Source organism: Daktulosphaira vitifoliae, unplaced genomic scaffold (genome assembly GCF_025091365.1).
Source record: "Daktulosphaira vitifoliae isolate Bord-2020 unplaced genomic scaffold, ASM2509136v1 Scaffold_1, whole genome shotgun sequence".
Lineage (NCBI taxonomy): Eukaryota > Metazoa > Arthropoda > Insecta > Hemiptera > Phylloxeridae > Daktulosphaira > Daktulosphaira vitifoliae.
Genome location: NW_026099572.1, coordinates 66,440,537 through 66,468,093, shown reverse-complemented (window position 1 = coordinate 66,468,093; position 27,557 = coordinate 66,440,537). Strand labels below are relative to the sequence as shown.

Genomic DNA, 27,557 nt, shown 5'->3' with positions numbered 1-27,557 from the left:
GTTCTGTTTGTAATTATCACAGTTCTTTAAAGCCAATCATTTTGAATGTTTAAAACATCTATGAATGTGTTAAAGTTTCACCGGTTCACGCCAATAATATATTATAAATATCAAAGTTTACCAATTTTCATTCATTATCTTCTAATTTTCTAAGTTGATTTATAAACAGTTTGAATAATTTAATATTTAATTTTTAAATAAATTGTTTTTTATTTTACTGAAATACATTAAAATACTTTATTACTTTATTGTTTTTCAAAATAGTCTAATTATTTATTTCAACAAAATAAAAGAGTTAACTTTATAATGAACCTGTATTTAATATTAGTATTTGTTTTTGTTGTTATGCAAACTATTTTAGTTCAATCGCGAACATTTACAGCGGAAGATTGTCCTGGTAATTATACAATTTTCTTTCGAAGATAGCAATTTTCAATTACAATATTAAGTGTATAATGTTAAACTTTATTTTAGTATGTGTTGCGACTATAGAAAAGTTTTCACGTACTGTTGATGGTGTGAAAGATCTAAAATTAATTGAAGAAAATTTCAGATCATTTTGTTTATCTTCCAAAAATGACAAAGAAAAAAGATTAGTAAGTAAAATCTAATAACATATGCCATTGACTAAGAAAAAATGTTTAAAAATAATATAATCAAATTTAATTTATCCATATTTTAAATTAGTTTTGTTTAATTTCATGAAGTCAAACAATTTTAATTTGCTCAGTGTTCATCTATCTTTATTATATCAGTTTTAAGTTAGAATAACATTTTTCTCAATTTAAGAATAACAAATGAATTTGGTATACTGTTTTCTTGTTTTGATTTTACTTTACTTCTTCTCTGTAGGTTGACATAATTCAACTTACAATAAATTTTTGATTAATTAATGCCAACTTAGTTTTAATATAATTTTAGCTTTTGAATACTAACATATTTTAATTGAATATAAGAACAGTTAAATAATGTCTTTGTTCCTTTCTCTAAATTAGTAATAACATTTTTTTTTAATTAATAAAATCCCAAATTGATAATTACCTATATCAAATATTTAGATAAAAAGTGTTTAGTTTAGTCATCTCTATTAGTTATCTAAGATGGCAATGGAAATTCTATTTTAGAAAATATAACTTAAATTTATGATTAATTCATTAATGTGCATAACATCTGTTGTATGAATCAAATTTGTTTTTTGATTTTATCTATTAGAGATTAATTTTAAAGAATCTAATAAGACATATGTTTAGAATATACATTTTTTCTTAGTGTTACTATTTAGGAGGATTAAAAGATTCAGCTACTGGAATATTAAGTGAAATGTCTAAACCATTATCATGGTCTATGCCAGCAGTAAAAATTTGTGAACGTTTAAAGAAAATGGATGCTCAAATTTGTGATATTAAATATGGTAGATATTATTTAATTTTCGTTTAATTATGTGTTATTTTATTATGAATATTTATTATAGATAAAGAAATTGATTGGAAGACAGTTAATTTGAAAAAATTAAAAGTTAAGGATTTGAAAAAGATTTTGGATAACTGGGGAGAAATTTGTGATGGTTGTTTAGAAAAAACTGATTATATTAAGAGAGTTGAAGAATTAAAGACCAGTTATGTCAAAGAAGAATTGTAAAATAAAATGTTTCCAAATTATAAAGTTACTATTTTAAAAGAAAATTATATATATAATTGTGTTCTTGTTTTAAGTAGAACGATTAATTTGTAACATTTCTATATTTATACTCTAACATAACTAATTTAAATAAACCAAACTTTATAAATAAAATAAATTTGAAATTTTATTTAAACTGGTAAGCACTATTACATACATAATTCAAACTAAATTTTTAGATATAAAAAATATTGGTGTTGCTTTAACTATTTAACTTATATATATATATATATATAAATTATTACACATATATGATGATGAAATATCAATAATTGAAAATTCGCAGGTTTATAATACTTCCATTGGACTTTGGCTAAGGCTACTTTCAGCATGCGATGACAACATTGTAGATACTTCATCATCCATTTCTTGAATGTTTGAGTCCTCATTATCTTGATTGGCCTGAATTCCATTGCTAGTTGATTGTTGCTGCTCAGAATCATCCCAATTAATTTTAAATCTCGTAACTCTAGGCTCAGTTCCCAAAATATTTCTTGTCATCTAAGAATATATTTTTTAACAATTAAAAAAAAAGTTGTAATATAATTTTAACTCATTTGTGGTACATATATACAAGTGGAGTGTTCTATGTTTTGACAAATCTAATAACTTAAACTTATGTTCTACTAAATATTTTCCTTTTTTTTTTTTTTTTTTAATTTATATATTCATAGACTATATTAAAATTATATTTTTTTTTTATTTATTAAATAATTTCAAATGTAATGATCATTTTGATCATAAGTTATTAGCTGTTATGATTTAATTGATTAATTTGAATTTAATCATTTTGTTGGTTGTCGATTTTGTTATACTATTATCATAAAGTGAAGTGTTTAATAAGTAAGGAAACAGATCAATTGTTACAAATAATGAAAGCAATAGAAATATGTTTCCTTTCTTACTGAATACTATATATGATCTTCTAAGTGTAAATTGAGATATAAATTTTTACAATTCTTTTATTTAATCGAATAAAGAGAAAAGAAAAAGGTAGCTTAATTTCTCAAATGAAGAAGTATAAAATATGTTTAATTATTTAAAAGTTTCTTTATTAATACATAGATGTACCTAATAACCTTTTACAACACCTTAAAACATTCAATTTGACTAGGAATAGATTTAATAAATAATTTAGATTATAATTTTGTATACACACAAATTCAAACTGCACAACAACGATAAAGGCAGGATGTATTCTACAAATAATTCTATAAATAACTTGGGTCAGGTCATCATCTCCTTAGCCTCTATCCTAAATGTTTGGAGTAGGCTCTACCTTATTATGATTTAACAGGAATTTTTCACAGGATGTCCACCTGACACAAATTTATTACAGCTGAGGGAGTCAGTAAGGGGAAAGGTGTGTGTCAATTATTAAAATCCTCGTATGGTTACTTAATTGAGAACCAAAAGCACATAGCGTAGCTGAACATTAACACTAACGCAGTGACTGAATAATCTACTGCACTCTCTATAAAAAACTTAGGAAATCTACTAGAATTATTATATTTTTTATTCATAACATTTACTCTATGTTATATATCAATTCAACTGATAAAAATACAATAAATGCTTAAATAGTATTCAAAGTTCGACAATATTTTATACAACAAAATTTAGTTGTAACTACTTCACTTTGAATAAGTCATTAAAAAATGAAGCTGGTAATAAAACTATGGTTTTAAAAGAAATTGGACTCTCAAGCCATCAAATTAATAGAAAATAATAGAAAGTTATCTACAATTTTGTTAAACTCAGTTTAAAATATAATACTATAAAATAACTTCCTACATTGTTAGATTGTGAGGAGAGCGTTATTTTAAGAGCTGCATAGATTCTGTGTATAATGATTTTGGAGCAATCTAGAGTGAAAACTAATATTCATAATGAACAAAGACTGTTAAAACATATAAGAGATGTGTTTAGGGAGGAGCATTGAGGGCATGTATTCAAAACGTTGAAATTGTTAGGGGCGGCATTTTTGGCATATGCCTGTTAAAAATAATAAATTATTAAAATGGTTTTCATATATTAATTAATATAGCATCAAAGTAAGATTAAAACACAGCTTTAGCTGAGCATAACTCAACTTCATTATATGGCAAATTAAACTATTTGTACTATCATACAATTGCATATTACTACATACAATTTATAAAAAATTATTACAAATTAGAATGGATATGTCAGATATAAATATTGATAATAACCCACAGGGCTCACATACTACTGATCATAGTAGTTTACAAATAATTAACAATCAGTCATTTTCTTAACCAGAGGCGTCAATTCATTCTTTTAGGGTAGACAAATTTTTAAACGAGCAATTACATACTTTTCAGGGATCTTTAGTCAACTATTGTTGGTAACATAGAATTTTTCACGAGCGAAATAAAAAAAGAGATAGATGCTGTCAGTTAAAAATGAGATCTTCTACACTTAATGTGTCCACCTTGGAAGTCCGTACACTTTTTCATGGTGCGATAAAACACAAGAGACCACTTTTGCTCATAGGTTTTACTGTTAATGCATGATATTGCGTGCTCTATTTTACTCGTTAGACTCAAGAACTACATATCTTTAAACTAAGAATCTTTCCATACCCGCCATCCTCTTAAGACCTTACCCCTTCTGATTACCCTGTGTTCACAAAACTGAAGTTTTCTAGGAGGGAAGAACTTAAGAACTAACGAGGAGTTACCAAAGCTGTTAACACCTAATTCAGGCAGGAAGGCACAAACCACTTGGAACAAGGTTTAAAAAAACCATCATATCTAAAAATGCATTGTTGTTCTAAGTGATTAATTTGAACAATAGTTTTTGAACTGGAGAATCTGAATAAAATATTATTTTTTACTTTAAATATAGATGTCTTTCTTTCCCAATTTAGTGTAACTTTTTTTTGAAACAACCCTCGTAACATCTTTAAAAGGAAAAATTTTTGATTACTAAATTTAAGTTTATAAAAATGGTTACTAATTTTTTTTAATAAAATATAAAACTACTTAATATTTAATAATTTATTTATATTAATAAATCTTTTCATCAATCAATCACAGTGGGGTCGTGGCATAGTTGGCACAAGTATAGATTATATCTAACAGTGATTAAAATCAACATCATTAGAAACGCTTCAATGCAAATTTGTAGTGTTTAATTTTAAGAAATTGGTGGATTATTCCAAAGACAACGAGGGTAATATCTTTAACTAGACACTAGTTGTGTTCATTTGATGCATTTTTTTAATAATTGGTCCAGTGAGAGCTGAGAAAAAAGAATGACAGACACAAAAAAAAAACCATACAGTAAAATTTTTTGATATGAATAAGAAATTCCTTTTCACAAAGGGAGATTGCAGTGGTGGTGTCTTGATATTCATTGAAGTTATACAATCTAAATAAGATAAAAATCAAACAAACTTTGAATTTTATTTCTACCTCAAAAAGATTTAAGAAAAAAAGTTATTTTGATGGGTGGGTTTCTAATTTTGCACTATGAGCGTAGAAGACTGCAACATATTTGACGCAGCCACTGTGCATTACATAAATTTGTAGCTAAAACAAGTTTAAATTTATAATGTAAGTTAGGTTTATGATAATTTTATTAAAATTGGACTCAAAACTTAGGCAAACCCTTTAAGGAACTTTAAAATACAGAAAAAAAAAATTAAATACAAACATAGCAAGTTTTTTTAGTTACAGCAGCTGTTTGCAAATAGAAAATAGGTTGTAGAGACAATTTTTTTTTCTTTTTAAATTCTAGTACATAAAGTATGTATTATTTTAACATATAATTGAAGCTTAAAATATTTCCAGAACATTTTCAAAGCCTAAGTTGAAATTGTAACTTTTTTGAATCCCTAAGGACAGGTAAAGAGTCAGATTTTAAAAATTTTTTTATCAAATTAAAGGGAAACACCTAAGGCTTTAATATACAAAAAAAAATTATTTTGATTTGTTCATTTATCAACAAGTTATGGCACTTTTAATAAAAAAAAGTTGAAATTTACCAATTTTAAAATTCAAAACTTTTTTAGGGATTTCTCCCATTTAAAGGGAACGAGAGAATCTTTTTCAATTTTTAAGGGTAATGTCTTCAAGTAGATACAATTTGTGATCTTTTAACATATTGTTGAGAAATATAGGTCTAGTGAGAGCCTAGTAAAAGTAGTGACAGACAAAAAATAAAATCAAATAAATACATGATAAAATTAATACTTTCATCAAAGCTAAAACATAAACTTGAAGTATAATAAGTATGTAATATACTAAACAATGAATATTTTTGTTTTTCTAAGGCAATAATTTTTTTTCTATAGTACCTTATCAAATAGTGGAGTAGCTGGTGGATTTTCTTGCAACTCAGGATCAGTATACTCATTGTTTATAAAATAACCTACTCTAACAAACTCTTGATTACGATAACAGCACGTTAATAATACAACAGTTACTCCAACAGCATCTTGAACTGGTATCTTAGATACATCAGGAGGATTTGCCTTTAAAAAAAACAATACAAATATTTAAACTTATCAACTCATTTGAAAAAATATGGAAAACATACTTCAAACACAAACATATGTCTCCCTTCTGGGACAGGTCCAACATAAATGGTATCTAAAATTTGATCATGTTCTTCACTTTCAGCAGAACCAACATATATCATTTTCCATTCCAAATCTAACAATTTTTGCAATACATTTTATTTTTTGGAATGTCAAATTTATATAATAAGTAAATTCAATTAAAATTCACCTTCATTTAAATCTTCAATGCATTCAAAAGTTAATTCAAACTGAAATGGATTTAAAAATGGAGATGGATTATCTAAGACAACTACATTTGATAGTTGTACTTTGGCCATTGTGATTAACAACTATCTACATATAATCAAAACATAACATTGATAATTGTTTAAACATAAATGACTTTATAAAAAAGAATTAAAAATTATCCATATTTATTATATTCAATACAATTCACAGATGACTGAATTTTGAATAACTTAAAAATATTAAAATGTAAACAAGCAGACAAAATATATCTATTTTAAATTATTTTTCATAATAATCTTACCAAAAAAATTTATATTAGTATTGTTTTTGAACTTTAGGAAAATGTTTACAACAAAAATACCACATAATTATACGAATGTAGGCTTACCTCTATTGTTATAAACGAGATATAAGATTAACATAAATATTATTACTTTCAAAAATTTAATTAAATGTTTACACTGAATTTTAAAAGAACAAAATAAATAAAAGGTAGTTTATTTCCAAAAAATAAACTAAAAATTAACTTGTATCTCACATTCACAAAACAACAAAATTTTAGAGGAGGCTATTCGCGGCGAAACACGGGAAATTTTCCCAATCGACAGTTACAGTTGTATCGATGATAGGTATTTGGTACTCTCTCATGTTTTGTTAGTTGTGAGAATGAAATAAGGTAATCATGTAGTGTTAACACTTAACAATAAAATAAGAAATTTCCCTCCAAACGCCATTACTTTTTATCAATTTTGAAACGATAATAGTAATTCATTGAGTAATAAGGGTTATGAAGATTGCCGCGAACTGATAATGCTCCGAATACATTTACTCCGACAACAATTACTACGAATACGTGGTTACAAAAATTTGGATTTTACTACGACGATGAATACTCCGAATAGGACTATTAATTGATTGCTCCGAATATTGATTGTTCGCAAAATCGATTAAAAAATTATGAAATTTCGAATTAGATGAGTATCGTAGCAATATATTATCTGATGGAAAAATATAACCCTTATCACTAATTAATAAATATTAATTAATATAATAAAATAGCGTTATAATTGATTACTGTATATTAACGAATAATTATTACAATAAAGGTCCTCGAAATATATCCGACTTTTGATAAAATAGGTACATAAAGGTAAGGAAGGGGGCTTTGAACTAGAACGACCCCAGTTATATAATTGGTGTGAGCCCTTAATTTTTTTTTTTTTGGAGGGGAAAGAAGAGCGATTCCAATTTTCGGACGTAAAATCTTTTTTGCCTCTCCTTACTAGTGCCTATTATTATAACATTTAATTAGTTTAGTTAAAAAATATAGGGGTACGTGTCACTGATGATAGGATTCGTCATGAAACTAGCTATTATTATTATTATTATTATTAACACTACACTATTATTATTCGTCTACACTTAAGCGAATAATTTTTCACTTCTATTTTAAATATTAGAAAGAAACTGTGTACACGATAAAAGACAATTTATTTTGTGCGTTTGAGAAGCGATAAAGATTTCCACATTAAAATCTAGATTAGATATAATTTTAAAATAAATTAATAAAATATTTTTACTAACTAATAGTAGTGATGATACACAAGTTACAGCATAAATTAAATTAAATGGACTAGACATCTATGTTACTTCATTAATAACAAAGAAAAATGTATTAAATGTTAGTTTACAAGTGATAAGTACATATTTTTAAGGGGAATAACAATTATTTTATATTATATAATGTTTAACTACTGATAAATAAAATATCAAAGAATAACACTTGTGAAAAATAATGGAATGCATTGTTAAAAATATGTGAAGTCTAATTTTGTAACAATTTCATTGTAATCATTATTAAAAAAAAGAAAGGCTATTCAGATATTTTTTTCAAAGAAATATCAAACTGATTTTAATAAATGTATATTAGATTTTAAAGAAAACGAACTTTAAATAAAAAACTTTTTACTCCTTAAAATTTTAAACTTTTTTTTGAGCACCATTGGAGATTATAATGGTTTTACTAATAATTTAACATTGATTATAAAACTCATAACACAAAATTAAAATTGTTTAACGATGAGTTAATATATTTTTACTTTTAGACGACACACAGAATTTTTAAATAAGAAAAAATTAATTCTACTTATATATAATCAAAACTTACTCATTCTTAGCATAACTTATATTAGAACTTGTAGCAAAACTTATACAGTTTAATATTATTTTTATTTTTTTATATAAAAGTTAAAGATTATTTTAGTAATTCATTTTCAATTAAAATTGCTGAAAGAAAAATGAATCATAATCCATTGAGTCAACACAAACCTATTGGAAGAAACTTCCAGAAAGTAATAAGACTAAAAAAAGTGTATTCAACAATTACTGCATTGAAGTTAGATATACTATGTTTTTTTTTTATACTTAGATATCCTAATGCAGCGCAGGAAAAAATCCAGTCATCCCTAAGAATGATGAGGCATACATGGAAGAAATTTCTTTTTTAACCTTGAGGTCCTATTGCACTACATCCAAAATTATTGAATAGACCTCAAGGGTTCTCAGTTTATAGGTTCAGTATCCGAACAAATAATAAGATATTATTTTAACTCTTCCCGAAGACACTTATCCAAATTATCAAATTAGACATAGAACACTCAATTTTATACTGTACAAATACTAACAATATTATGTTTATATTAGTCATTATTTTTTAATAATACACACTTAGGAATTAATCACTAATAAAATTGCACATCACAATTTTTACAGCACATATTTATTATAGAAAAATTAGTTTTCAAATGGATCTCTTAGATGTTAAAAAATAAGTTACGGTTAGATAAAATTTTGTGGATCAACTGAAAAAACAGTTAACTAACAGTTTTTTGATTTGATGAAAATATTTTGTAATTATTGGATAATTAAGAAATAAAATTCTCAAAGATAAATATATATTCTAACAATAGAGAAATTTTTTTTAAAAAATGTACATTTATATTAAAAACTATTCATTTTATGTTACTTAATGAATGACTATTATCATTCAAGTATTAATAACATTTGTCAAATGTGAGAAATTGTATCAGAAAATAATAAGCAATATGCATATTATTGTATAATAACTAAAGTAGCAAATAAACGCTAATTTAATAGAACATTTTAATTTAAATTTTATAATATTATTAATAATAATATAATTAATTTAATAATGTAGTGTTTCTGTAGCCACGTGACCCTGACGTAGCACCATATACGATCGATGCGCCCTATTACTAATAATACAATTAAAATATAACTTTCGATGCATAATCAAACTATCGATAATGCCGGAGTTTTTACCGTCTCATTTTTTAAATTTTATGTCGGAGTAAAATCCGTCGTAATTTTGGTAACCAATGGTACATTTAATGTCGTAGTAAAATCAGTCGTAATTTTGGTAACCTATGGTACAGATGGTCGGAGTACCAGATGTTCGTAACAATTACTACTTTGTCAAATGTCGAAGCATTATCAGTTCGTGGCAAAGGTGTTTTCACGAGTAATAATGGTAAAATAGTAGATGGCGCTGTTAAATTAAAATTCCCACTTCTACAGGAAACGTATAACAAAGCCAAATCGCTTGTAAAACCACAGACTATTTTCATATAGTTAGTGATAAAGCCTCGTATACGAGTCCATTTTATCATAGTTCTTGAATTAAATCAAACATTTCAACCACAGAATAGATAAGATCTTATCTATTCAGTGATTTAAACATACCTCTATCATTACAATGGTTATATTATTTTATATTCATAATTACTTAAATGAGACGTTAAAAGTTGCGAATCAACTTCTACCTTTTTACCTCATGGAATATTTTTTAAATTATCTTATTTTACTTATGGCAAGAGACTCATAAGGAGTTAGCCAAAAAATTTAAATAATTATATTAATATTATATTCAATATTTATATAAGTGGCGAAGTAACCATATTTCTTCTATATAAAGTGACCAGCAAGTAAAGAAAAGGGTTTCTATAGTTCTCATTGTTTTTAATAATCGACTTGTTTCCTTATTCTTTGGATATTATATATATGTGTGTGTGTATGTGTTTAAACCACTCAATTACTCTCAAAATAAATACAATATTGGAAAAACAATTTTTGATTTCTTTTAGTTACATATAATTCTTGATTTATCAACTAATAATTACGAAGTCCTAATTTTTTTTTCTATAATAAAGTATATTTCATAAGTTTTAATTTAAGGTATTTATAAAAAAACACATCATAGTAAAACCAATTTCTTCTCAGCTTCACATCGAAGCTAAAAATTGAAAAAATGTCGAAAATTAGAGATTTTTTAATTTGTAATTTTTTTGGAGATTTCCCCCATTTACAGGGAACGAGGAAAATTTTTGAGGGTAATGTTTTAGACTAGATTCGATTTGTGATCTTTTGACGTACCATTGAAAGAAATCGGTTCGGTGAGAGCTGAGAAAAAGTGGTAACAGACACAAAAAAAAACTCATCATAGTAAAACCAATACCTTCTTAGCTTCGCATCGAAGTTAAAAAGCAGTAGCCACTCTTCACCTCCAGTCATTACTCTAAATTGTTAAAAACTCCAGAAATTTTTGTCCAAAAGTTGCATCAAACTGTCATTTTCTTAATTAGATTAAATACAATAATAAATTCAATAGTACATTTAATAAATGTATAATTGTATACATGTTATATAGTGCATTATAATATAATAATTTTCGGAAAGGGAGATTAATTAGTTTCCAAAAAATTAACTGTTCTATATTTTAGATGCTTTGTGAAGAAAAATTCACTTTAAGGAAAGTTGACAATAATCAATTAAAGATCATCTTACATACTATAAGTTAAAAAAATTATTTGTACTGATTACTGCTTTTCTATGTGCAAATGTCTCCATAGTTAAAAAGCATGCTATTTTTGTGTTGAAATTCTGGATTATCATATTGTTAGTTTTACTTAAAACTGTCATAACTTTTTGAAAAATGGAACAATTAAAATAATAATTTTCCTATAAATACCTTAGGTATTTTCCTATAAATACCTTAGGTATTTTCCTTTAATTGGGTATAAATTTTTCGAAAATTTAATCTATTAACTATCCACATAGAGGATTAAAAAATATGAAAATATTCCAGAAATACTCAGAAGTAAATATATGTTAAATTAAAGATTATGTTACATACAAAATTTTCCTGTAAATCTTTTTTCATATGTAAACGTCCCATAATCTTTAACAAAAAAATTTATTTTAGTGTAAAAATCATCATTTTTGTGTTATAATTTTCTACTTCAATTTTTTTTTTAATTAGTTATGCCTAGATTTTAGATTAAATGGTAGGTATATAGAAGGAGGGTGATTTACCCTCCTATATAAAAACCTCTTCACAAAAAAAAAATGTAATAAATATAAAAAATATTTAAGTATCAGCTTAAAATGTCATTGCAATAAGTATATTAAAAGGAAAATGGTTGTGAATTAAAAAAAACTTTAACTACTAATGGCTTATGATTATACACTACTATAGTTTCATAGCTAAAATAATAATTAATGAAGGTCAGAATAATAGAATTATAAAGTTAACATTCTTTTCTTTTCTTTTTTATAAATCTATACTTACAATTTTAATATACGTTTGTCATAGAAATAACGAAGTATATAACTACTTTATATTTTTTTATAAAATCTCCATAAAAATTACAACAATAAATTATAAGTGTCAATTTTATAACAAATTTAATTTCTCTAATATGTATTTATTCATGTTTTATAATTAATTGATTAATATTGAAATATTGATTATTATATTGAAATAAATTAAGTAATTATAAAAACTATGGTGGTTAAAACTGAGGTGTGATAATTTAAGACTACTTTTTGAAGTAAAATAATTAGCTAGTATACAACATGCCACTCGTCTATTCAGTTTTACTAAATTTTTCTTTAATATAACATAATATAATCATAGAATAAATGAATTTAATAACATTATATTATACATAATAAACTATATTTCATATAGTTTATTATATTATATATAATAAACTGTATTTCATATAGTTTGTGCAAAATGTTAACGTTATCACCAGAGTATTAAAATGATAAAAGATTAGTCTATGAAAAAACTTTTATAATGAATTCATAAATATATCCTGAAATTATTCGTGTTTATCCATCATTTTTAAGTCGTATCAATTTAGATGTGTTAATTTTTTTTATGAAATTAACTTTTAAAAGTTAAAACTATTAATTAAGTGAAATTTTTTTTGAGTAATAGGGACCAATATTATAACCAAAAATGGTAATAATTAATAAATATATTGTAAAGAATATACTATTAATGATTAGAATACAAAAAAGGTTTGTATTTTTTAACTAATGAAAATAAGATTTGATTTATTTTGATCTAATGCATTTAATTTTTACATTAAAGAGTTCAATTATTGCCTTATGTGCCAACAACTTGCTATAGTGTTTATCCACCTCATTTTAATGAACCTATTTATAAAAAACAGGAACAAAGTAAATTGTATGAAAATGGTGAAATTGAAAAATGGAAACTTACTCCAGTAAAGGCTGCTAAAAGTAATGAAACTTGTTCAGTGTTTCATGATCCTGTAGTTGCGTATGTTTTATATTTAAATATTAACTATTTACCAAAATTTATTTAAAAAAAGAATTAATAGAATTTTGTCATATGTTTACTTTAAATTATTTTTTCCTTTTACATTACAAAATCTAATTTTAAAGTAAATATAATAAAATCTAATTTAATTTTTATTATGGTAATCATTAACCAAATAAAAAATATTCAGTAAAAAAGTTATTTTTTTTTTAACTGAAAAAAATTCTATAATTAATATTATAAAATGATTTTTCTTTGAAACTTAAGCCTTTACTTTTTTTAAAGATTTTTATGACTAAAAAATATCTTTATTTTATGAAAACATTTTAGTGCATTATTTGATCGAGGTAATAAATTGTATTTCTAGATGAACTATTATGAATAGTTAATTCATATAAATATATTTGGAAATCTTTGTTCCTTCTTTTTTTATCACTTCATATTAGTATGTTCAAAATAAATAAATAAATAAAGATACTAAAAATAAAAAAAAATAAAAAAATTATAAGTTTAAATATTCTAAAATTATTACTTATATATATATTGAGTATTAATAAATAAACTTTTTTATTTTTGAAAAAATTACTATAAAATTAACTTCTTTATTTTAGCAAATTTACTAACTACATGATGCATAAAGGACAAAAAAAACTAGCCAGACAAGTTCTTGAAAAAGTAAGATAAAATTTATTTTCTATCAAGTATATATTTTTTATAAAAATATGGTTTTTTAACAAAAATTTCTTTAATTTTAAATACTAGACATTTGAAAAAATTAAACGTATACAATTAGAAAAATATAATAAAGAAACAAACCCAGAAAAAAAAACAGAAATAATTATTGATCCTGTAACTATATTGAAGAAAGCAATTGCAAATTGTAAACCATTATTGAAATTAACTCCTGTTAAACGAGGAGGATCATATTATCAGGCATGCTATTTATTTAATTATTTTTATTTTGTTATACTTAAATAATTTCTGACCTTTATTAAATTTAACTTTATAATAATTACTTTTATATATCTGTAATGTTAATAATATATTGGCAAGTATGCTTTATATTTCCTTATTTTATGAGGGTAATATGTCACCTTTTTTTTTTTTTAATTAATATTATTTAAACATCAGTATATTTTCCTACTTTTATCAAACTTTATTGTGTTTATTATTTTTAAATTAATATTTTCTTATTATTAGGTTCCAGTACCTATTACTGATAAAGAGTCAACTTTTTTTGCCATGAGATGGTTTGTACATTGTGGACGTGAAAAAGACAAAAGTATTAGTTTTGCAGATTTTATTTCAAAAGAATTAATTAATGCTTCAAATAATGAAGTAAGATTTTGCTGTTTTAATGAATTATTTAGTAATATTTAAGATTTTTTTTTGCTAGAATATTTTTTAATTAAAAATAAAAAATGTATTTGAATTAAATTTATTGATTTATTTTGTTGTGATTATTGTAAATATAAAGCAATTAAAATTTCATATAATGTATTGTATTTTTAATTTTATTTAACAATAAAATTTAGTTTTTCTAATATTATAAATTTTATCTATAGTAGATTGGTTTATAAAAAATTTAGAAGTTTTCCCAGTGGATTGAAATACGACTGAAATAAATTATCTTATGGCTTTATAAGTTTTTGAATCCATCCCTTATGTTTAATCTTACAACTTATTAAAGTTGTATTGAAATCATATCAATATCAAAAATCAACAGGATTTTAATAGGATTTGTTATTAAAATTTTATTCTTAAATGTACTAATTATTTTTTATATGAGTAATTTTGTTATGTAGATTATAAATAAATTTTAACATATAATATGTTGTTTCAGGGACATGTAATTAAAAAGAAATTGGATTTACATAAGCAATGTGAAGCTAACAGAGCATATGCACACTATCGTTGGAGTTAATATTAATAGTATTATTTATATAATAAATGGAAAAAAAAAATGTTGAATAAACTGTATAATTAGTTATGATGAGTTCAATTGTATTTTTTTCATTCTAAAACACCCACATAGTTCAAAATTACATTTACTAGTTTACATATATGGGCAACTTCAGTTGTAATGAGTGTGATGGTTTCTACTTCCTTTCACTTTTAATAATAATTTATAATAAACTATGGATCAGAGTTGAAAATTTAATTTTTTAAATTATTTATGCATTTTACTCCTGTGAATTTTTCTATAAATATGTTTAAATTAACTACCATATGGTTTTACTTTATTTTATTAATAATATTTGGATTATTTGAGTCAGCTAAAATGTCTTCTAAACTTAATGAATACATTGAACCAGGTACTCACTACATATTTTAAGGAAATATCTTTAAGTTTGAGTATTACATTAATGTTTATATAAATTAGTTTTAGAACCAATATCATCAACAATTGAACCTATTCCAATATATAAGCTATCACGCAGCTTTGGAATTACTTTTATTAAAAATAATATTGATAAGGCTACATTATTAACAGGTATTTAAAATTTCCAATTAATTTAAAAGTATAATTTAAATAGTCTGTATTATTTTTTTTTATAGTTAACAATATAAAAAACCTAAAAGAAGATAAACCTTGAGGATTGAGATATTAATGAAAAAAATTTTTGTTTAAATCTATTAATAATTAAAAATATTTTTTCTATTTTATCATAACTTTAGATATAATGTACAACCATACATTTCCGTAAAAGATTTATACAAAGTATTGTAACAATTTATTAAAATATTAGTTAACACAACAAAAACTGTATTACTTAAAAAATACAAGTGCATTTAACATAACACAAAGAATAAATATAAAATAGTATAACTTATAAATGGTAACTTATGATTCATTAAATCATCATGGTTTAATTTATTTAAATTTAAATTCGACTGGGTGTTTTGAACTGACTCGTTAGCTTTTTATTTATAGGCTTAGTATGAACAATGTTTAAAGGAGGAGTTTTACCATAGGCATTTAACATTTTAATTCGTTTTCTTGCTGGTGAAAATTCAGATTGAAAATTATTGAGTGATGTATTAACAATAGATGATGATACCTCTCTACAATGCGTTTCAATTTTATTCTTGGACATATTTAGTATTGTATTATCATTGTTTAACAGATAAGTGTTAACCTTACCTTGACAAACTTGAAGAAAATCTAAATTCTCATGCTATATAATATAAATTCATAATTATAACAAAATGGGCCATAAAATACTATAAAATTTAAAACATATTACTTTTACATTATTCATGAAAATTTTATATTCTTGAACACGTATTCTCAAATATTCAGCTTTAGGTAGAGTTGAAAACGATGATAGTTCAGAGACCCACAACTTTGGTAAAAAAGTTTTTTTTTCTTTGTTTTTTAATAAAAGATTTATACCACATAACACAGTACCAGGAATCAACATTTCATTACAGCAAAATTCCTATTGAAAATAGTTTTAGTTAATCTTCACTTTAATATACACAGAGTGATTCATTTATCATGAACTATTTCATAATAAAATGTGTTTTAGTCCCTGATAAAACCATTTTATGATTGAAGAAAAATATCAAAATATATCATTAGTCCCCTAAAATATTTTGTCCATTTTTGCTGATATCTCTAGGATATACCTCCTATCCAATAATCATAATTGATTGATTGGTTGTAATAAACTAATAGGAAAAAATTACCTTTATACTGTTTTGAAATATAATACTTATAACATTCATTTCTGTATCACTAACATATACTTCTTCAAAAATGCTCGTTTTGTTTACTTTAATAACAATACTAACAATATCTACTTCACCAAAAAAGGATGTAAAGTGATCAGACCAAATATCTTTTGTACTAACAACTTTGCGTTTAGCAAAAACATCCAACTTTTTTCTTGTAATGTAAGTTGATTGTTTCCCAGCTGATAATTGAAGTTCACCATTTCTGAAATAAAAATGTGTACAAATTTTTAATAAATGGTACATCAATTAAATTTATTTATTTATTACATAAATCCAGTAACTGTAATATAATTAAATACACAGCATTGGCCTTCAGATATTTGATCAAAAAATGTAATTATATCTTCAGAAGGATTCCATATAGTAAGTATAGCAGAATTGAATCCTGTAGATGAATGTATTACTTCAACAACCCGTAGCTAGAAATTTAAAGCAACAGGTTAATTATTTTTTAGGTCACTTTTAAAACTGAATAAAATGTAAAAATGTTGACATGAAAGAATTCAAGTTCTTTATATTTCATAAAGTTTTCATCTCGTGCTTCACAGTAAACTGATAAAATGTATAAGGTAAATTATTCCTATTAAATTTTATCATAGAACTTTAGTTATGGCAAATTGTTTTTAAGGTGATTTTTATTACCTTAAGTAATGGAATTACTTTACGCGAGGAATTTTCAAACTTTTCAGAATAGACTTTATTAACTCTACTCTTTAACTCTTGAATGAAATTATCTTGTTGAGATTTTTTGTAATATTTAACAGCTTCTAATTTTTCTTTAGACATGATCGACTAAATATTTTTGTTATAAATATAATGAGGTATAATTAAATTTTTAATATTTTTATATAGCAAATTTATTACTTGAATTTCAGAAGGATCCATACTATTTTCAATTATACAACTAAGTTCTTCTAGACTAAAATTGTCAATATTGTCTTTAGTCAAAATCCTTGATTTTATTTTATTTTCAGTTTTTAATATTAATTCAGCTTCCAGTTCAGTTCTAACGATACTTGAAATTTTTTCTAAATTTTTTTGTTGGGTTATTTTATAATTTTCTTCTTCTAATCTTTCCATTTTCTCATTTCTAAATACTAAAATTGTATTTATTTAAATTACTAACTAATTTTATTTAATTTATATGAATTTAAAACATCCTGTTTGTAAAATACAAAATTCTTAAAATAAAAAAATTACACTATTAAAAACTAATTTTATACTTGCTTGATTTGGAATTTGATTTCCTTTCAAAATATAACATAGGGTATTTTCTTATTATTAGAAGTGATAATGATCCAATTAAACCACCACGTGGAAGAATAGATTCTAGAGTAATTGGTAGTGGAAGATTTGAATTTTTACAAAACCCTAGTCTGGAATACCAACGAGCACGTCGTGTACTATTTGTTGAAATTTTTAGTTTAACATTTTCGTGAATCTAAAATATGTAAACAATTTTCTTATTGGTACTTTTACATATTTTTTAAAAGTTAAGCAACTTTTAACAATATAATACATTTATCGACATATATATTGTTTGATAGTGTTAAATAATATATTTATATAATGAATCCTCCTTTAGTGGATGACTTAGCTATAGTAGTGGTAGGTAAATTCCCCAGACACAATTATAGACTTGGCAGAGCATAGACTAAACACTATACATATGTGTTGTAGTAAGTATACTCTAGCTATCAATTCAAAAAGAGCAGAGGTAGTTATGGTCACTGGGAAAAGATTTTACAGTCTTGGAATACTTAACTTGAATGGACGAGAAATTGGCATTAAGTCAGAACTGAAATACTTAAGTATTATTCTAGACAGTATATGGTTTTGTATGATCTCTTGGTCTTGTGGGTTATTACAGCCAGGATAGAACTTAAACGCATTTAAAGAAGGAATGCTAAAGCTAGAACGATTTTTATATTTCCCAATGTTGTATTGAAAATCTCCTCTATTCTCTCATAAAAATATTCCTTTTCTAACTCATTTTTATCCTCAGTTGGTGGATGAACATTAATTAACACAATATTAAGGTCATTATCCTTTAGTGTTAACGTTGAGATCTTCGAGCTTACATTTTTGAACTCTTTCATCATGTGTATGACTGATTCATGCATAGCAAAACCAGTCTAAAGCTTGTGACTTAGTTCGCTTCTTCCAATTATGATGGTTGATTGTAATATTTTTGTTGTGCCTGCCTTTTCCAGTCTTACTTCCTGTAATGCTACGAATTTTATTTTATATTTCTCCACTTCTCCTATTAATTCCACAACTGCTCCAGGTTTATAAATTCTAAGTACCCCATTTGAAATACAATTTCCAGTCTTTTTTTCTCAATCTAATCCGAGGCTTTTTGTTGTTTGAGCCCTGAACATGAAATTTTTACATTGCAAGTCGTCAGCCTCCTGCTAACCTACCTAGAGATAGATGTTAGGGTTATCCTTCTATAACCCTAACATAATTTTGGGTACTGCGGAATCGCCATTCCCATAGATTTCATAAAGTCTTCCTTGAGGAAAAAAAAGAGATATCAAAAACCTAAAACCCAAAGAGACACTAAAGTTCGCCAGACAGTACTTTTTGAATATATTTAGGAATGGCCTAGTAGGACGTCCTATGTTTATACTGAGTGATTTTTTTTACACTAGCTACTCAATTTCTCTTAAAATGATTACTTTTTTATGAATTTTTTTTTGGCTTTTATTAGTTATATATATATTTCCATTTATCTGTAATAAAATATTTTTATATTCATCCCATATGTCTTATAAGGGTGTCAACTTTATTTTTTTTTAAAGGAAACATATATTTAACTAATTTATCTTCCATTTCTTTCCGAGTACCTGTACATTATAATAGATATCACTCTCTTTACCTTGTTCCCTCTCACAGTACTAATTACTCCAATAATCATCCTTTGCATAGAATGCTCCGTGTACTTAATAACTCTTAGTAATAATTATTAGATCTATATCTGCTATTATGCAAACATATATTGTTCATTTTCTTAATTTATATTGTGCTCTAACATGTAATGTTTATAATCTTATATATATTTGATGTTGTAAATACTATCATTAACCTTTAATTTATTGTATATATTGAAATGCCGTTGGCGTAAAATAAATAAATAAATAATTTATAAAATAGAAAATGACTGGTTGATAACAACTTTTGGACCAGTATTTCAAAAGTTATCATCATTTATACCTTAGCGGAAGGAGAAGTGAAGCCAAAAAAAAATATCTAATGATAAAATTAGCAGTATCCACTTCTTACCTCAAGTCATAACTTTAAATTGTAAGTAAATTCTGAAATTCTGGTCCAAAAAATGTTATCAACCAGTCATTTTTTAATTTATAAATTAGTTAAATATGTTTCCTTAAAAAAAAATAAAGTTGACACCCTTATAAGACATAAGGGATGAACATAAAAATATTTTATAAAATATAAATAGAAATACATATGAAACTAACAAAAGCAAAAAAAAAAATTCACAGATGTAATTAATTTAAGAGAAATTGAGTGGCTAGTGTAAAAATAATTACCTTATATACATATAGTGTAAAGTATACAAGTAATTGTAACAGCATTTTGGTAGAAACACTCATATGAAGAAATCAAATCATTATAATTCGGTAGCAAATGCACATAATGGACCTACAGGTCTGAGTAGTTTGGGCAATTCTTTCCCACCTCATTAACAACTAAAAATAACTGAAACCTCTTTTTAATGAAAAAATTCTAGGGTTCTAGTTTTTTAAATAGATTTAAATTAACCTTTATTGAACGGAAACCTTCATTTAAAAGAAAAAAATTGGATCAGCAGTGCTTTCATTTAAAGGTTGTTTCACTGTATGACTATATTTTTAATCTCATTGTTTTACTTTTAATTTTTTAATTTTATTGTATCATACATTTTCTGCACATTTTGATCTTAACAGGGACAGAATGGTCGAGGTGCTAAAGTGTGATCACACCCCAAGCTACAATCAAAAAATGTTATTAAAAAAAAATTGGGACTTTATCAATTCTATACTGGATCCAAGGAGTATAATTTTAAGATGAATAGTCTTTAAGTAATTTATAAAATAAATCAAAATTTTCCAAATTTAAAAGTTGTTCCCTGAGACCAAATATAAATATAGGCTAATATGGAAAATCCACAAATCCAGTATTTTTTAACATATGATTTTTATACTGTAATAATTACTTCTAATGGATCTATTCCTTCTCCAGCTCCAATAAGTTCTGCGTTAGTTATGAAAAGTTTTGTTCCAACTTTAATAACACCTTTGCGTATAAGTCTGTTCATCTCAAAATCTAACATACCATAGACTTTATACCATCCATCAGTCAGTTCAATGTTAAATGTTTCACTAGTACTAATCTGAAATATAAATATAGAGATATAAACATTTTTAATTATTGAATATAGAAATATGGGAGTATTTCTACAATAAGGTAGCTTTATACAATACTACAATGCAATTTCAAAAGTGCTTTTAAAATACTAAATGTATATTCTTAATACTTTAATATACATAATTTTTCATTGACCACTAGATATCTCCTAAAATAATAATTTTAAGGTTATTTTTGCTTTGTTTAGAAGTATTCATTTCTCAATTTATATAAGTGGTTACATATATTTTAGGTCTATCCTTTATCCTTTATAAGAGTAGCAAATTTCCTTTTTTTAATGATAACATACATATTTTGCTAACTTAAATGTTAGAAAATTATTCAATTATAAAAATTATTAATTGATAAAAATTTTTGAACCAAAATTTCTGAAGTTAATAATGATGTATGAACATTTTTATATTTTTATTTAATATCTGTTTAGTAGAGGTTTATTCATAATAATAATAAAAATAATAATATACACACACCTCACCTCCAGTCTATTTGTTTAAGTGTATTAACTACTGAAATATATGTTTTAAATGAAAAACGACGAAAAGTAAAATTAATTTCTCTTAAAACAGATACCTCTAATTTTATTTAATCATAGAAAAAGTAAATAATTATTATAATTATGTTAAAATTATTAATCTGAAAAACAATTTCAAAAGAATTAAATGCCTACAATTAAATTTTAGTTAAAATTTTCTAAAAAATTAAGGGTATTGTGGTATAAGAACAATTTTATGTAGGTCTTTAAGTGTACATACATAAGTTATTTTTGAAACACATAAAACCATTCTTTTTGTTGAAATATCATCTTTTTCAAGAATTTTTTTTAAGGCAGATCTTTGACATTTTTCTATTTCTCTATAATATCGAAATAAAAGTTGAAGAATAATGTTTTTTGCTGTCAAAAGTCTAATATAAATACATAAATTAGTTGATAGCATATAGTAATTTAAATTTCAGTAATTTTGATTACTTGTTGGAAAATTTATTTGGAAAACTAAGTTCAGTTGATTCTAATTTCCAGACTATCCAAAAAAAATGATTTTCAACCCAACCTTTTGGAATTAATTTTTTATCAACAAAACTATGAGATTCAAATATTTTTCTTACATCACAAAAGTTGTAGATATTTGCATCTTTAAGATTTCTGTAAAAATATAAAATAACTAGTGTTAATAATAATATCAATTAAATAAAACTGAATAATTACTGATTACAATCCCAGTATAACTTCATATTTAATAGATTATCCATGTTGATGTAATTTAGATTCTACAAATAAAAGTTCAAAAAATATATTTTGGATTTATTTTTGTTATTTTTTAATTATATTTATGAGGAGGATTGAAGCTAAAAGGTATAATTCTATTTAAAATTAGCACTATATTAAAAATATTTAACTCAAAAGTTAAATATTTTTTAGTTTCATATTAATAACATTTTTAACATAGTTTTAATTTTAAGTAAAATTAGCCACAAGTGATCAATTTTTATTATGGTATAATTATACTTTATTATGCTTCCTTAATCATTTAAAATATTTTTATACCATAAGGACTAATATAAATGTATACTCTAAAAATGCAATGATATGACTTCATAGCGTAATTTTATTGTTATTATTCATATTACAAAAAATGTTATATTTGAAATATTGATTTGCATAAAACTGCTCCTTGTCATTTAGGTATAATAGATAAATAATTAATAAAAATGTTTCCCCTATGAATGTGCTTCCTAAGCTTTAATTTACAAAAATTTTCACAGGGAGCTACATATAACTTTTACTTTAGGAAATATAAATATAGGTATAGGGTGATCAATTTTTTTTTAAGGAGCGGGCTTAATTGAAATCAAGGAGAATAAAGCACCTAGCCCTTTGACTGCACCCCTGATGATGTTTTATACCAATAACTTACTATATATTATAATTTAACTAATATTGGTACTAAAATTATTAAAATTAAACATATTACGTGTTATTTAGTTATCAACTAATATTATTTGTTAAACATAAAAAAACAAACAAACCCGTTTCTTTTTTTACATTTCTAGTTGTAAGTATAATATTTTCTTTATCATCTAGTTAATTATAAAAAAACTAAAAATATATATTAAATTTTAAAAACAAAATTATATTAAAAATATTAATTGAAAATTAACAAATATTAGTACAACTCCGAGTCTAGAATTGATAATGATAACATTGTTCCCAAAATACTTACTTGTAGTTTTATAGTAGTTTTTTATAGCTATATGAGTAGAACATTTTCAATATTTTTCAGTTCCAAATTAATATTTTTAATGTTATATTAATTTTAAATAATATTAGCCACAAGTGATCAATTTTTATTATAAATTCATAAAATGTTACAAATATAATTAATTGAATTATTATATATCATACTTGTTTTATCACTTTTCTCTTAGGTAAATTGTGCCCAACTGCAGAAAACAGGGATACTTTGAAATCACTTAACTTATTGTTTAAATATTTCTTAAATATATTTTCTAATTCTTTTATTTCCCATTCGTTATCAAACAATGTTTTTTTATTTTCATGCTGTATATCATTTGTTGTAGGGTTAAGTGGTCTTTTATTGTTAAATTTTAAGTTGGAAACATTTTGGACTTTTTCAATCTGCTCAATAGTATCTATTAATGATTGATCCTCAAGAATTGATGTTGAGTCATTCAAAATATCTCTGTGTATATTATTGAAACTACCTGGAACCTCAATTTGGACTTTACAATCATAAGAATTTACTGAAGAACTCTTCAAAGACTCAACTAAATTTGATGAAAAAGAAATATCATCAGCAAAAATATCATTCATAGCTTCGGTATTTAAACCATCTAAAATGCTAAAAGTTTGTAAAACATTGTTATCATGATTTATAGTAAATTTAGAATCTTTATTAATTTCAAAAAAATGATGTACAGAACTTTGATCATCATTTAGTATTTTATGCACATTTTGCAATGCCTTTTCAGATACTTTTATTGATTTGCCAGTAGCAGTAGAAAAACCCCTAAATTCACTCCTTGAATATTCATTACTATTCAATGAATTATTTGGTATTTTCATTGTACTTTCAGTTTCATCGTCAATCAACATTTTTTGTGCATTTTGCAATGCCTTTTCAGATACTTTTATTGATTTGCCAGTAGCAGTAGAAAAACCCTTAAATTCACTCCTTGAATCTTCATTACTATTCAATGAATTATTTGGTATTTTCATTGTAGTTTCAGTTTCATCGTCAATCAACATTTTTTGTGCATTTTGCAATGCCTTTTCAGATACTTTTATTGATTTGCTAGTAGCAGTAGAAAAACCCCTAAATTCACTCCTTGAATCTTCATTACTATTCAATGAATTATTTGGTATTTTCATTGTACTTTCAGTTTCATCGTCAATCAACATTTTTTGTGCATTTTGCAATGCCTTTTCAGATACTTTTATTGATTTGCCAGTAGCAGTAGAAAAACCCTTAAATTCACTCTTTGAATCATTACTATTCAATGAATTATTTTGGGGTTCCATTATAGATTGGTTTTCTATACTTGTTTTATTTATAAAATTTTTTTTATTAATACAGTTTTGTTTTTGATTGTCGTTTTTCAATTGAGACATAATGTATCCTTGTTGATTATTTATATTAGTATTAAAAATGTCATCTAAGTGTTCACTTTTATTATCATTACTTTTTTGAACAAAATTTTGAGTCAATTGATCATAAAATGATGATAGTGGTTCAGTTATATCAGCTATTTCACACATTTGTGTGTTCCCTATGTTAAGTATATCTTCAGCATAATTATTTGTAACACTTTGTACTTGATCATTACTTTTAAATAAATTGTCACTTTTATTCAATTCGTTTAATGATGTAAATTTTTTTTCTGTATTTCGAACTTTTTTTTTTTTTAACTGCATTGATAAATTATCTTCCATGTTTAATGCTAATTGTAATAATTTTTTTTCCTCTATAGTATTTTCAATTTTAGATAAATTATCTCCATATAAAAATAAAGAAACTGAATTTTTATTTTTAAAATTATTTTCTGTCATCTGACAAACTTGTTCTAAAGTATCAAACGATATATTTAAGGAATCTTGATCCATATCTACATTTGTTGAACCTGAAGTATTTTTCTCTAACAAACATTTTTTAGTTTCATCGTAATTTTTTGATATATTATTGTTTAGTAATTTAGATTGTATAGCTTCATATTGATTATTGTTTTTTAATAATGAGTATTCGCCTGAATTTTTATTATTTTTGTATTTTTTTGATACACTTAAAATATTTGAATTAAATGAATGACCCTAAAAATAAAATAATCAAACTAAATTAATTATATTTAATTCATCTGAGTCAAATTTTCCATTAAAGGTAAAGCTATTTTGAAAATATAATAGAAAAAGTTTTTTCCAAGAAAAGTGTATAATAGTTAAATAGTTACCTGTGAAATGTTACTTTTTGTTGTTGGGAAATCATCAAGATTGTCATTTATATTGGATAATTTTTTATATATTGGTGTAACAGAAATGGGACTTAGACTAGAAAAGTATAATGAAATAAGTATTAAAATTATGATTAAAACATATTTATATACATGTATTTAATTAGTTTAATATAATAAAACCTTATTGAATGAACTTTAATTTCATTTACATTTGTACATATTTTTTGAGAAAGTTATTAACATGTAAATTAAAAGTTAATAAACAATGGAATTTTATTATAAAAACTAATCCTTCAAATGATTTTTGATATTTGTTTTGTATAAATTGTTCAAATTTGGGACCAAATGTAAACTGTTTTTAAAGTCAAGTTTAGGATATTAAACTGGAAAATAAAAAATGACTAAAAGCCAGTATGTTAACCAAATTTTTTTTTAACCTAGTTAAATTTCTGGATATGAGTTTTTTTCAATAATAGTTTGACAGAAAAAATTTGATGGTATAAGTAAATAATGTATCATAAATTACTAACTTAATTTCTTCTTTTGATTGTAATAGTAATTTTTTTGAATATTGACTATAAGGTGTTGATTGTAAGCTACAATTATTACAGTTATTCACTGTTTTTAATGGATAAATTATGGTATTTTTATCTGATACATCAGAATACTCTGGATTCTAAAACAAAATTACACTATTTTAATTGAAAATATTGATTCGATTATAATGCACATGTAACCTTAATTTTATTATATAGGAATCAAATATAATTAAAAATTAGTCATTAGAACTATTTGTTATAGGGGTGGTTCTGGACTTTAAGCATTTAAAAAATTTGTTTGGACCACTGATAAGACACTCATCTTCAGAAATATTTATCTTAGAGGTATATAGTAATATAGAAAAGAATTGTTTAGAAGAAGGTAATTTCATCATACTCCTATAACTATATTCTTAATAAATATACATTGATTGAAGAAAAGAAACATGAATATCTATTTATCACTGATGTAGAGACAACTAAAATAAATATTGTAAATGCATTATATCCCAAACCTAGTTATGATGGTTGTAAACCAAAATTTATATTACATTTAACGAAATTTTTATAACAAAAATAAATTAAAGTTAAGCAAAAAGCAAAGCAGGGGTAGTCCTATCCCAAGTTGCTCATTAAAAGAATTAAAATAATAAATATCTACTGCTTTTATAGTAATAAAATATCTATTGTAAATACATTTTTACAGAACTCCTGAAATGATTTAGAGCCAATTTGTCTCATCTTCATTTTTGTTTTACCGGATATAATATCAGGACTTCGAGGTCTTAGTTTTAACTGAAGTTCCATTTTTTTGGAAATATTTTCCATCTAAAATATAAAATAAAATAATAAAAATATTTCTCAACTATATAAATAGGAAAAATTATTAATTATTTTATAAATTCAAAAGTAATAAAAAATGTAAGCTTGTTTTTTTAAATCCATAGATTGCACTAATTAAAGCAATTTACCATATAAGAACAAATAAATGAAAGCTTCTCAAAAAATAAATCTATTAAATATATACATTCAGAAGAAAATATTTTTTCCTTTTTTATATTATTTATAGTAAAAATGTGTAATTAAATATCAAGTTAAGATATGTTTTTCAATTTTAAACTATCTAAGATGAAAAATTTGTCTCTTTAATGAAAGAATTCTGATTTTGATATAACGATGTTTGATATACCATTTTGATATAACGTCTTTTAAAGTTAAATATTGTTTTATCAGTTACTAGATTTATCACATAACATTATACAACGTTTAGATAATA

General features: G+C 24.1%; 4 protein-coding genes across 7 annotated transcripts; 2 read left to right on the top strand and 2 right to left on the bottom strand.

The window, feature by feature from the left end:
* The first annotated feature begins 87 nt into the window (after positions 1–87).
* LOC126903651 (mesencephalic astrocyte-derived neurotrophic factor homolog) lies at positions 88–1,795 on the top strand. The gene is made up of 4 exons (XM_050682007.1): positions 88–397; positions 475–596; positions 1,270–1,411; positions 1,472–1,795. Exons 1-4 carry the CDS (start codon positions 307–309, stop codon positions 1,636–1,638), a joined length of 522 nt encoding a protein of 173 aa, XP_050537964.1. The 5' UTR covers positions 88–306; the 3' UTR covers positions 1,639–1,795.
* Positions 1,787–7,149, bottom strand: LOC126903644 (histone chaperone asf1). Of its 2 annotated transcripts, none has more exons than XM_050681987.1 (5): positions 6,843–7,149; positions 6,435–6,559; positions 6,244–6,359; positions 6,002–6,178; positions 1,787–2,178 (listed from the first exon to the last, which is right to left on the bottom strand). In XM_050681987.1, the coding sequence occupies exons 2-5, from the start codon at positions 6,541–6,543 to the stop codon at positions 1,966–1,968; spliced, it is 615 nt and encodes a 204-aa protein (XP_050537944.1). In that variant the 5' UTR covers positions 6,544–6,559; positions 6,843–7,149; the 3' UTR covers positions 1,787–1,965. The 2 variants fall into 2 exon arrangements, with proteins under 2 accessions (XP_050537944.1, XP_050537951.1); XM_050681994.1 differs by lacking the exon at positions 6,843–7,149 and adding an exon at positions 6,756–6,776.
* A 5,478-nt stretch (positions 7,150–12,627) lies between these two features.
* Positions 12,628–15,102, top strand: LOC126896446 (28S ribosomal protein S7, mitochondrial). The gene is made up of 6 exons (XM_050669235.1): positions 12,628–12,841; positions 12,915–13,106; positions 13,718–13,781; positions 13,869–14,039; positions 14,307–14,444; positions 14,950–15,102. The coding sequence occupies exons 1-6, from the start codon at positions 12,780–12,782 to the stop codon at positions 15,028–15,030; spliced, it is 708 nt and encodes a 235-aa protein (XP_050525192.1). The 5' UTR covers positions 12,628–12,779; the 3' UTR covers positions 15,031–15,102.
* An 863-nt stretch (positions 15,103–15,965) lies between these two features.
* LOC126896413 (breast cancer type 2 susceptibility protein-like) lies at positions 15,966–27,455 on the bottom strand. Of its 3 annotated transcripts, none has more exons than XM_050669168.1 (16): positions 27,253–27,455; positions 26,978–27,109; positions 26,273–26,418; positions 25,740–25,836; positions 23,680–25,602; positions 22,483–22,544; positions 22,246–22,419; positions 22,031–22,181; positions 21,067–21,243; positions 18,075–18,288; positions 17,712–17,944; positions 17,490–17,639; positions 17,115–17,266; positions 16,800–17,049; positions 16,355–16,549; positions 15,966–16,285 (listed from the first exon to the last, which is right to left on the bottom strand). In XM_050669168.1, the coding sequence occupies exons 1-16, from the start codon at positions 27,253–27,255 to the stop codon at positions 15,992–15,994; spliced, it is 4,353 nt and encodes a 1,450-aa protein (XP_050525125.1). In that variant the 5' UTR covers positions 27,256–27,455; the 3' UTR covers positions 15,966–15,991. The 3 variants fall into 3 exon arrangements, with proteins under 3 accessions (XP_050525125.1, XP_050525126.1, XP_050525127.1); XM_050669169.1 differs by having other exon boundaries at positions 16,361–16,549; XM_050669170.1 differs by lacking the exon at positions 15,966–16,285 and having other exon boundaries at positions 16,423–16,739.
* Between the last annotated feature and the right edge of the window lie 102 nt (positions 27,456–27,557).